At 39.1% G+C, this 12,754-nt stretch overlaps 1 protein-coding gene across 1 annotated transcript in view; it reads right to left on the bottom strand.

Moving 5' to 3' along the window:
• Nucleotides 1–12,754, bottom strand: part of WDR49 (WD repeat domain 49) — a 185,578-nt gene that overhangs the window by 136,544 nt on the left and 36,280 nt on the right. The window contains exons 3-4 of the mRNA XM_055569164.1: nt 9,515–9,691; nt 8,485–8,659 (exon numbers count right to left, since the gene is read on the bottom strand). Coding sequence (XP_055425139.1) covers nt 8,485–8,659; nt 9,515–9,691 — 352 coding nt within the window. The remainder of the gene's footprint in view (nt 1–8,484; nt 8,660–9,514; nt 9,692–12,754) is intronic.

The following is a 12,754-nucleotide window of genomic DNA, read 5'->3' as shown; positions in this document are numbered from 1 at the left end:
CTTCTGGTTAAACTGTAGAATGCCAGAGTTCCAGAGAATGCCTGAGCAAAAGGTAAAAGTAAAGCCATTTCCTTGAAATCAAATTACCTGGTAGATAAAAATGTGTTCTTCATTTCTTAAAGAGAGAAAAGGAAATGATTGGTTTATGATGAAAAAGTTTTTAAAATATCAAGTTAGTGGATGGAAAGAACTGACAAAATAAATGATTTGTTTTAAATACTCTCAATGAGTTTGAGGATTGGTAGCAAAATATTTAAAATTACTTTTAGATGATATGTTGAGGGATAAAAAGGACAATTTGATCATGTCTGTCCATTCCTTAAGATGCTAACTTTCAACTCTTCCACTGTCTTGCCCTTTAGTCATAAAAAAGGCATTAAGGGAAGCTGTCATCACAGATCCTCGCCCTTGTGATGCTATCAAAATACTGTGCAATACCAATTAGTTTATGTGGAAAAAGTGATTTGAAAATGAAAAGTGATACCTAAAAACTCAGTAAGTAATGCTATTAAGTGCACTTAGAGTAAGTTAGAATGCTGCTGCTGCTGCTAAGTCACGTCAGCTGTGTCCGACTCTGTGCAACCCCATAGACAGCAGCTATGGTGTCCTCTGTCCCTGGGAAAACCAGGCTCCTCTGTCCCTGGGATTCTCCAGGTAAGAATACTGGAGTGGGTTGCCATTTTGTCCTCCAGTATATAAAAGTGAAAAGTGAAAGTGAAGTCACTCAGTCATGTCCGACATTTTGCCACCCCATGGACTCTATCCCACCAGGCTCCTCCATCCATGGGATTCTCCAGGCAAGAGTACTGGAGTGGGGTGCCATTGCCTTCTCTGAAGTTAGAATGAGGCCCTTTTCTATCATCTGCCAACAGATGGAAGCTATCAGTTCAGTTCAGTCCCTTGGTCGTGTCCGACTCTTTGCGATCCCATGAACTATATAGCAGGGTAGAAAACTGGGCCATTTCTAACTAAAAATTCTTATTATCATTTTTCAGGTTTTCACTTTATGAGTCATGTGACTTAGGAAAACTCCATACCTGGAACTTTCTTTGATGTTCTCTCGTGTGAAAGTGAAGTGAAAATCGCTCAGTCTTGTCTGACTCTTTGCGATCCCATGGACTATATAGTCCATGGAATTCTCCAGGCCAGAATACTGGAGTGGGTAGCTGTTCCCTTCTCCAGGGTACCTTCCCAACCCAGTGATCAAACCCAGGTCTCCCACATTGCAGGCAGATTCTTTACCAGCTGAGCTACAAGGGAAGCTGAAGAATACTGGAGTGGGTAGGCTCTTCCTTCTCCAGCGAATCTTCCTGACCCAGGAATTGAACCGGATTCTCCGGCATTGCAGACAGATTCTTTACCAACTGAGCTATCAGGGAAGGTCTCTTGTCTGAAGGAGTCTTGTCTGAGGGAGTTTATTTTCAGTTGTATTCCCTATTTTGAAGTTGGAGTAGTCCCGTTCTCTGAGACCACCCCAGGACTCTCTACATTCTGAATAACTACCATTTCAAAGAGGAAAGATAAGAAAGAATAAAGCTAGCTATTCCATTTAAAAAAAAAAAATCTAACTCAGCCCTGGTAGGCATATTAAAAATAATAATGCCATTCTTTTAATGAATTTTTAAAATACTAGACTAGACTTATAATGGATCTTACCCTTCTGTCACACTGTGGGAAAATCTACAGGAAGAGATCTTTTACTGCAAATATTGGCCAGTTGCTCACAGCTGATTTCAACTGCTTTAAACCCAGTGAGAGCACTGCCCAGAAGGGCAGCATGTTCCTGCTGACTCTGTGGTGCACCGTTTTTGTCTGGAGAACTGACGTAGATGTGGGGAAATGGAAAAATACACAGGCAAGACACTAAATCTGGCTTCTTTTCCAGATTTAGTCTGCATCAATTAGAAAGGCTCCCTAAGAAAACAATCTGCTTTCTGTATTCTAAATTCTCTGGCACCCTTTCATTAATCAGCTCAGCAATTAGTGATTTTATCAGTTCAAACTGTTTTGTACCTTCTCATAGCCATGGTCAAACAAAGAGGGCAAAACACCTTCCAACATAATAAAGAAAAGCAATCATATTTATTGTAGGCAATTTAGTATTCACTCTTTCCAGAGCTGAACTTCCAGTCTGTGGGTTTCAAGGTTTCCAATGATATTATCTATATGAAAAAGCAATTCTTTATGATCAAATAAGAGAGAGAAAATTCTCTGAGGCTCAAGACATTTATGTCTTGCCACTATTGCTCAAAATCTCTGTACTTACTCTGCACTTACTTTACATTTCAAAAGGTAATTATTTTTCCATTAAGATACAACACAGAACCACTCAGACGAGATGAAAGCACTTTCTCCTTCAAAGTTTTAAATAAACCTAACCTTATCTTAAAGCAGTAAGCTAATATCCTTATGTCTGAAAGTGAGTATTTCTTATATTTCAGTTTTACAGATACTTTTATCTTAGCTTCAGTGAAACAGTATTACCAAGCTTGCCCATGTATTAGCTTCTTTTGTCTGTTGTATATTCCCTCCTCACACTGAGATGGAAATCAGTAAAAATGTTCCTCGAGGAGGTCTAAGAATATCAGTTCCTGTTGCTGGGGACAAACAAAGCCTCACTTGAAAGCAACCAGTGTTTGCTTGCTCCTCACAGAGCAAGGCTAGCAGACCAAGGAGCATAATTGCTACTAAGACCATCGTCCTGTGTTTGATTCCAGCCTGCTTTCCTCTTTTTTCTGCCTCCTCATTTCAGCCTTCCTCCCTTCGCCTCATACCAAAACACCTGAGTTGCAAAGAAGCCAAGAAACAGTTGTAGTTAAGCTTCAAGTCCCAGTGACTAAACCTGGGGAAAGGCAGTCATCCATTGCCTTAAACTGAAGCGGATCCCCTTTCAGAGGTACCTGAGCTTCAAATCTCAACTTTGAAAGAAGAGAATCTTATATAGATACTTCACCTTTCTACACACTCTACTTTCTCCTTTTTCAGTTATCGTCTCTTCTACTACATTTTCCTCAACAGCCATTGCAGAGTATCAAACTACACATTGTTGGTAAGTGTATTTTTCTCACTTTGACCTTTTTCTTTTTACCATAAATTATCCCTCTTAAAAAAAGAAGGCTACCAATATTTAGCAAGATTTCTCTTGGTTTCTCTTTTCTTTTGAAATATTTTAATAATATTTTCCCAATGTCTTAGTCCAGGCTACTATAAGAAAATGTAGAGACCTAGTAATGTAAACAGCAAATGTATATCTCCCACAGTTCAGGAGGCTAGGACATCCAGGACCAAGGTCCTGACAGATTCGATGTCTGGTTAGGGCCCACTATTTAGTTCACAGATGCCCTCTCCTCACTGGGCCCTCACATGGTGAAGAAGTGAGAGAATCTTCTGGGGTCTCTTTTATAAGGGCACTAATCCTAGTCATCCTGCTTATTTAACTTATATGCAGAGTACATCGTGAGAAACACTCGGCTAGAAGAAGCACAAGCTGGAATCAAGATTGCCGGGAGAAATATCAATAACCTCAGATACGCAGATGACACCACCCTTATGGAAGAAAGTGAAGAGGACCTAAAAAGCCTCCTGATGAAAGTGAAAAAGGAGAGTGAAAAAGTTGGCTTAAAGCTCAACATTCAGAAAATGAAGATCATGGCATCTGGTCCCATCACTTCATGGCAAATAGATGGGGAAACAGTAGAAACAGTGTCAGACTTTATTTTGGGGGGCTCCAAAATCACTGCAGACGGTGATTGCAGCCATGAAATTAAAAGACGCTTACTCCTTGGAAGGAAAGTTATGACCAACCTAGATAGCATATTGAAAAGCAGACACATTACTTTGCCAACAAAGGTTCATCTAGTCAAGGCTATGGTTTTTCCAGTGGTCATGTATGGATGTGAGAGTTGGACTGTGAAGAAAGCTGAGCACCGAAGAATTGATGCTTTTGAACTGTGGTGTTTGAGAAGACTCTTGAGAGTCCCTTGGACTGCAAGGAGATCCAACCAGTCCATTCTGAAGAAGATCAGTCCTGAGTGTTCATTGGAAGGACTGACACTAAAGCTTAAACTCCAGTACTTTGGCCACCTCATGTGAAGAGTTGACTCATTGGAAAAGACCCTAATGCTGGGAGGGATTGGGGGCAGGAGGAGAAGGGGATGACAGAAAATGAGATGGCTGGATGGCATCACCCACTCTATGGACATGAGTTTGAATTAACTCCAAGAGTTGGTGATGGACAGGGAGGCCTGCTGTGCTACAGTTCATGGGGTTGCAAAGAGTCGGACACGACTGAGCGACTGAACTGAACTGAACTGAATCCTATTCATGGGGCTGTCCTGGTGCCTCAGCAGTAAAGGACACCTGTCCCACCTGCCAATGGAGGACACACAGGATCGATTCCTGGGTCAGGAATATACCCTGGAGCAGGCAATGGCAACGCACTCCAGTATTCTTGTCTGGAGAATCCCATGGACACAGGTGCCAGGCAGGCTACAGTCCATGGGGTCGCAAGAAGTGGGACATGACTTAGTGATTGAACAACAACAAATCTTATTCTTGATAGCCACACCTTCATGACTTAATCATCTCCCAAAGGCACAATCATAAGGAGGGAGGACTAGGATTAGGACTCCAACATATGAATTTTGGGGGAGGGGACACAAAACTCCAATCCATACATTCTTCCCCTAGCCCTCTCCCCCAATTCATGTCCTTATCACACGTAAAATACATCTCAACAGTCCTGAAAGTCTTAACTCATTCCAACAACATTAAAGTCTTAAGTTCAAATCTCATCTAAATATCTAAATCAGACTTGGGTAGGACCCAGGATACAATCAACCCATCCTGAGGCAAATCCTTCTCCAAGCTATGAACTTGTGGAACCAAGTAAGTTCTATGCTTCCAAAATAAAGTGGTAGAACAAGCATGTGATAAGTATTTCTATTCCAAAAGAGAGGAAAAAGGAAGTGATACGTCTCAAGTAAATATAAAACCTAACAAGGAAAACTGCATTAAACATTATGGATCAAGAATAGCCCTCCTGGTCTGGTTATCTGCCTTCCAGACCCACTGGGATAGCAATGTCACCCTCAAAGTTACTTTCCATGCTGTGGCAGTGGCCCCAGCCACGCCACAGCTCTCTAAGGTGGCTCCACTCATATCAGGGCTCCACTGGATCCAGCCTACACCAGGTCTCTGCCAGGCTTCCCCCACCAAGGCATTAGGCCGCGGCATGCTGGCTCACCTGAACCACAGAGGCAGCCTCACTCACCTTTGAAACCACTCTGCAATATCTCAAGACAAAAAGATCTAGGAGTTTGAAGGCACAGTCATAGAATCTAACTCAACTAAAGCATGGGTTCCCCAGGTGGCGCAGTGGTAAAGAACCAGCCTGTCAATCCAGGAGACATGAGAAACGCAGGTTCAACCCCTGGGTCAAGAAGATCCCCTAGAGGAGGGCATGGCAACCCACTCTGTTATTCTTGCCTGGAAAATTCCATAAACAGAGGAGCCTGGTGGGCTACAGTCCATGGGGTCACAAAGAATCAAATGCAATTGAACACACACACACACAAAAATCTAAAGCATAGTTATTAAAAAAAAATAGTTGACTAAAAATGAAAAAGCCTCCATAACTAGTAGGACAATATCAAGCCTTTTACATATAAATAATGGGAGTCCTTGGGGGGAAAAGAGAGAAACAGAAACCTTTGGAAAAAATAACAATAGAAACAGTTTCAAATTTAATGAATATTCTAAATCCACATATCTGAGAATCTCAGTGAATTCTAAACAGCATAAATACACACACACACCAAGAAAACTAAGGCACATTACAATCAAATTGCTTAAAATCAGTGAGAAATGGAAGGACCATAAGAACATTGTACTAGGTGTTAGAGTGCACCCTAATGAGAATAAAGGACATATTTCCTGCCCTAAAAACAGTGTTTTAATTTTCAGTTTCTGTATAAATGTGATTTGCATGTCAGGCATCCAAACTTCCTGCTGGGATTAGGAAGGTTATGACAGAACCAAGATTCTGACGTGAAAACAGGAGTTTGTAGGAACCCAAGAGCAGAGCCTGAACTGAGGAGTTTGCAAATTACACAAGGAAGAGCCCACCTGCACTGGATGGCTGAAGAGACAAATATGATGCTTGGCAAAGGGAAGAGAAGTTTCAGTAGTAATACTGGCAAGGGAGATTCTTCTTTGGTGGCAGATCTAGAATATCTCAGAATAAATACTCCTTCAGAAGTAGTCAACATTGAGAAAGTGAGCTAGGGAGAGTCCAAGCATTGGCCCCCAGACAGCATCTGTCATTTGTAAAAAGAACATTTCCCTACTTGGGAATTGAAGTCATTATAAGATATTCTAATATTGTTCATCACTCCACATTTCCAACCTTGAGTTCTGAAGATCCCATTTCTAAAGGCTGCCTGTTTCTCTCCTTGCTTTATCATTTCCATTTTCTCATGACCAACTAGCCAATTTGATTGCAGTTTCTTTCTCTGTCCTCCAATCTATGCTGGACAGAACTACTAAATAAACTTTTCCTAAACGCTATCTGTATCAAGTCTGCACAGATTTCCTCAAAAACCTTCAGTGCATCACTGTTTCATTTTTCTGTTAAATGTGAACTAGGTCTGGTTGTCAAGATCTTCCAATAGACATTCCTGTCGACCTTGGCATTGTTATTTTCTTAATACTCCATGTCTAATCTATTCATGTCCATCTCTGCTGCCATTACTATGCCTGCTTGCCTATATTTCCTCATGTTCACTGTGCTCTCTTCCTCTCCCCTCATTCATCCTTCAACTACCTCCACTGACCCCTAAGCTTTTTCTCATGTCTTTTCCTACTTACAAATTCCAAAAGAGTCAAAATCTTGTTTATATGACTTAGTAGTTAATTTTCAGCACCACTGTACAATGTTTAAATAAGTTATTTTATATTACTCTTTCATTCTTATTTGTATATTAAGTTTTTTGAAATAAGTCTATAATTTATCTTTCTTCTATTGCCACCAATGCCTAAGACAGTTTTAAAGCACAAAAAAATATTAAGTCTTTAGTTTATATATGAAAATATAATACTTGTTTGGAAGCAGCTGTAACACCTTCCATCACTTTCAAGTACTCTCTTCACCTTCTAGTACTTACTTGTTTCCATGTTATGAAAACAACACAGAATTTTGTGCCTGTCACACAGAGTGGATGACCAAAAATTTTATTTTTTGTTTACCCATGTTTAATATCATGCGAGAATTAAGGGTAGGTAGAAAGTACAAAGGGCCTCCCAGGTAGCTCAGCTGTTTAAGAATCTGTCTCCAATGCAGGAGACCCTGATTTGATTCCTGGGTTGGGAAGATTCCCTGGAGGAGGAGGGCATGGCAACCCACTCCACTATTCTTGCCTGGAGAATCCCCATGGACAGAGGAGCCTGGTGGGCTACCATCCATAGAGTCACAAAGAGTCAGACATGACTGAGTGACTAAGCACAACACAGCACAGAAATTACAAAAGACATGGTATGATTTGTACCAAAGAAAAAAATGCAGAACTTATAGTTCATCATGTGGGATATTATTATCATGGGTCATGCATTAAAGAGTTAGTTCCAAACTCCTAAAACTCAAAGAGGGTAAAGCTATCACACCAGCCAATTGTTGGGTCCATTTTGACTATCTCTTCTTCAAAGTACATTAAGAATATACCTGTAATATAACAATGAGACTGATCCATTCTTTTCAGTGGGTATTGTTTATGTAATAGTTTTAAAGTGAGAAAAATACCATAGTCTTAGTGTCTGGACCAAAACAGATATCAGAACAGATACTGCACATTTGGATCTTAAACCATCATATGCAAAATTTGTAAAAATTAGGCATAATACAAAATTAGCGAACTCATTGTTGACTAGGTTTTAAAAAAGTCCTGACCTTCCATAGATACTGTTTTATAACATACTCCTATCTCACAGAGAACTGCCACTCAAGTACTCTAGATCAAAGCAGTTCAGTCATTATATAGAAAAAGAGAAACAAGAAAAGAAAATTAAGAAGATTCCATTTTGAAGACAGTCAAACTAATACACCTCTCATGAGAATACAAAGAAAACAAGGGAGTGTTTTAAGGGCTCTTGTTAAGTTCTTTTATTAAGTAGACCCAAATGTGACTACACAAAATTAGTTAGGATCAGAGTTGGGGTGAAGTTAAATGGATTCTGTGATAATTTTCTCCTCTCTCTTGAGATTTCTTGACTGCACAGTCCATCTGAATTAATTGTATGAGGCATAAATTTTAGAAAGAAAGAAGTAATTCCTGCTAGCATGTAGGGGATAGCAGAGTTCAGGTCAGAACCTCCTGGGAATCAATTATTAGTTTCTAGACTTGAACACTGTATGTGAAATATTTTCATGAAAAAATACAAATGTAGAAGGCTAAGGTGACTGTTTCTTTCATCGCTGTTTAGGTTCAGTACCTTGTCTGACCCAGTCTCCATGATGAAGTTTGTGCCCTAACGTATAGCAACATTTGTGATGTCCAGAGCGCAGCTCTGCCCAGTTAATGGTCACTGTTGCTTCTTCATCTTCACATGCACCAGCAGGATGCTCAAAAAGGGAAATCAAGGCTGTTGTGAAAGCAATTACTTGAACCTTGAGAGGGACATTGCAAGAAAAATAAATAAGCATAGGGTAATTGTTGAAAGAAGATTCTATATTTTTTAAGATTAATAAGGAGTAGATATTGAACAAATAGGCATTTATTTAATATTATTTAAAGGTCACAGGCAGTTATATTGAAAGGCATGACACTACAAGGTTGCTAAGGCAATTACCAAGGGCATTTATTTGTTTGCTTTTATGATATATTTGTCATTAATACAGTAAGGATGAAAAACTTACATAATTATGAAATGAAATTGTTCAAATTAGACTATTTCAGCATTCATAGACATATTCTGTCTATGTCATTCATTAAAAATCATTTTTCAGAGTCGTAGAATATGATGGAAAAACAGAAATCACTGTATGCAGTGTCTGAGGTTTGGTGCTGCTCTCTTTAATGCATCTATTCCTTTGTCACTTGAGACAGGAAATAAGCATGTCCAGGGAGTCTGCTACTGAGAAGCCTGAAACTTTGTGAATAAAAATCTGAATAATCAATATAAAACAGTTGTGAGACATAACTTTAGACATTTAGCATTATATGTTGATTCACGTTGGGATCTAATAGATTAAGCATCCTATGGTGAAAAAGTTAGCAAATACTTTTTCCTAAATAAAGAAAATAAGTCTATACCTAGGCAAGAAAACCACAGTGAAGATTGGTTTTCATAGGCAAGAAGAGGAACTATGACCTAGTCCATCTTTTCATGTCCATGGTATGTGGCCTTGTCATCTATAAAGCAGTTCAATTAGGAGGTCACATTCATTGCACTCTATTTCTATTTTGAGCTATAGTTTGATGATTGAATCCATAATGTTCAACCTTATCCTCCCCTCACTTACCTTTCCAGTTATGTCCCCAAAAGAAAGAATTGACTCATTGGCATCAAGAGGGTTGTACCAATAATCCATACAAATTGGTGATCCTTTCAGGCCTTGGAGTTTATATTGACAAGGAAATTCTTCTTTGGACAGTAGATCATAGAAACAAATCTCTTTACTTGTAAAAGCCACTGCTATCTAAAGTAACAAATAATAAAATCAGAAAACATTTTTGATGGATTTAGTGGAATGAAAAGAAGACATGCAAATCATTCAGTCCCATCACTTCATGGAAAATGGATGGGGAAAAATGGAAACAGTTGACAGACTTTATTTTCTTGGGCTCCAAAATCACTGTAGATGTTGACTGAAGCCATGAAATAAAAAAAGGCTTGCTCCTTGGAATAAAAGCTATGACAAACCTAGATAGTATATTAAAAAACAGAGACATTACTTTGCTGACGAAGGTCCATGTAAGTCAAAGCTATGGTTTTTCCAGTAGTCATGTATGGATGTGAGAGTTGGACCTTAAAGAAGGCTGAGTGAAGAATTGATGCTTTTGAACTGTAGTGTTGGAAAAGACTCTTGAGAGTTCCTTGGACTGCAAGGAGATCAAACTAGTCAATCCTAAAGGAAATCAATCCTGAATATTTTTTTGGAAGGACTGATGCTGAAGGTGAATCTCCAATACTTTGGCCACTTGATGTGAAGAACCAACTGACTGGAAAAGACTTTGATGTTGGAAAAATTGAGGGCAGGAAGAGAAGGGGCAACAGAGGATGATATGGTTGGAAAGCATCACTGACTCAATGGACATGAATTTGAGGAAGCTTCAGGAGACAGTGAAGGACAGGGAAGCCTGGCATGCTACAGTCCATGGGGTCGCAAAGAGTCGGACATGACTGAGCGACTGAACAACAACAAAAACCAGAACAGAGGTGTCACCAGAGATATCTGCAAAGACCACAGGCTAGTTGTGTGTGGTGGCAGAAACTCAGGGTCTAGAGATCAGAGTTACTCCAGGTCCCAGCATCACTGTATGGCCCAGCAAACCTTTGTACACCAAAAATTTACTTTTCCGTCTTCATGTAAATTGTCTTTATCCCCTTTGAAATACTAAACCACCACTCCAACACCCTCTTCTGTCTTTCCTAAAGATGGTATTTTTACAACCTAGACAGCATATTAAAAAGCAGAGACATTACTTTGCCAACAGAGGTCTGTATGGTCTAAGATACGGTTTTTCCACTATACAGATGTGAGTTGGACCATAAAGAAGGCTGAGTTGAGTGCCAAAGAGTTGATGCTTTTGAACTGTGTTTCTGGAAAAGACTCTTGAGAGCCCCTTGGACTGCAAGGTGATCAGTCAATCCTAAAGGAAATCAACCCTGAATATTTATTGGAAGGACTGATACTGAGGCTGAAGCTCCAATACTTCGGCCACCTGATATGAAGAGTTGACTCATAGGAAAAGACTGATACTCAGAAAGACTGAAGGAGGAGAAGGGGCTGACAGAGGATGAGAGGGTTGGATGGTATCACCGACTCAATGGGAATAAGTTTGAGCAAACTCTGGGAGATAGTGAAGGACAGGGAGGTCTGACATGCTGCAATCCATGGGGTTGCAAAGAGTCAGACATGACTTAGCAACCAAACAACATCAACAACAAAGATGGTATTTAAGGTGAGGGCTTTGGACATTTTGGTGAGTTACTCAGTTCATCTGAGATACTTCTGATATATATGTTATTCCCAACACCAGGAATGCCAGATTAGTTTAACATACAAATATCAACTAATGTAATACACCATATTAAAAGAATAAAGGAGAACGGCTATATTATCAACTCAATATCTGCAAAAAAGCATTTTACAAAGCCCAATGCATTTTCATGATAAAAATATTCAACAAATCAGGAATAGAAAGAAATTTGATAAAGAGATTGTACAAGAAGGAAAAAATCTACAGCTGATATTATACTTGATGGTGAACAACAATGTATTCTCCCTAAGATCAGAAATAAAACAAGGATGTTCACTCTCACCACTTCTATTCAACGCTGTGCTAGAGTTTCTATCCAGGGAAATTAGGCATGAAAAATAAACAACAGCAAAACCAATTAAAACTAATAAATGAATTCAGCAAAGTTGCAGGGTATAAGATCAAGTTTATAAATCTATTTATATTAATTAGCAATGGACAATCTGAAAATGAAATTATCAAAGAGGATGTTAACAGAATGAAAAGAAAAAGGACAAACTGGGATACAATATTTGTAAATTATCTATCACATAATTGAAAATACATAGAATATGTACAGAATTCTCAAAACTCAATAATAACAAAATAAACCCAATAAAAATGGTCAAAGAATTTGAACAAACACTTCACTGAAAAGGATATATAGGTAGGAAACGAGCACATGAAAACATGCTCAACATTATTACTCATTAGGGAAAAGTGAAATCAAACCTCAATAAGACAAAATACAAACCTACTGCTAAGTCGCTTTAGTCGTGTCCGACTCTGTGCGACCCCATAGATGGCAGCCCACCAGGCTCCCCCGTCCCTGGGAGTCTCCAGGCAAGAATACTGGAGTGGGTTGCCATTTCCTTCTCCAATGCATGAAAGTGAAAAGTGAAAGTGAAGTCGTTCAGTCGTGTCCGACTCTTCGCGACCCCATGGACTGCAGCCTACCAGGCTCCTCTGTCTATGGGCTTTTCCAGGCAAGAGTACTGGAGTGGGGTGTCATTGCCTTCTCCGACAAACCTACTAACAGGGCTAATATTAAGAGAAAGGAAAAAACTTGATCATACCAAGTATTGGTGAGGATATGTTATATCAAAAATGGAATATTACACAACCATAAAAGATAAATTTCTCATATATCCAACAGCATAGATGAATCTCAAAATAATTATGCTAATTATGTTAAAGAAGCCAGACCAAAAAAGAAAAGTGTATACACTGTATAATGTCAATTACATAACAGATGAGAAAATGCAAACTAGTCTATAGTGACAGAAAGCATACCAGTGGTTACTTGACAAGTAAGGAAGGGAGGGGCTGGATGAAGGATTACAAAACTACTCGAGGAAAATCTGAGGGTGAAAAAACTCATTCATTATCTTCATCATACTATTGATTTTTCACAGCTATGTACATATATTAAAATCTGTCAACTTGGATACATTTAATACATGCAGTGGATTTTGTATAATCACACCTAAACAAAGCTGTTTTAAAAAGAAGAAAAAAAT

Source organism: Bubalus kerabau, chromosome 2 (genome assembly GCF_029407905.1).
Source record: "Bubalus kerabau isolate K-KA32 ecotype Philippines breed swamp buffalo chromosome 2, PCC_UOA_SB_1v2, whole genome shotgun sequence".
Taxonomy (NCBI): Eukaryota; Metazoa; Chordata; class Mammalia; order Artiodactyla; family Bovidae; genus Bubalus; species Bubalus kerabau.
This window is presented reverse-complemented; position numbering and strand designations above follow the sequence as displayed.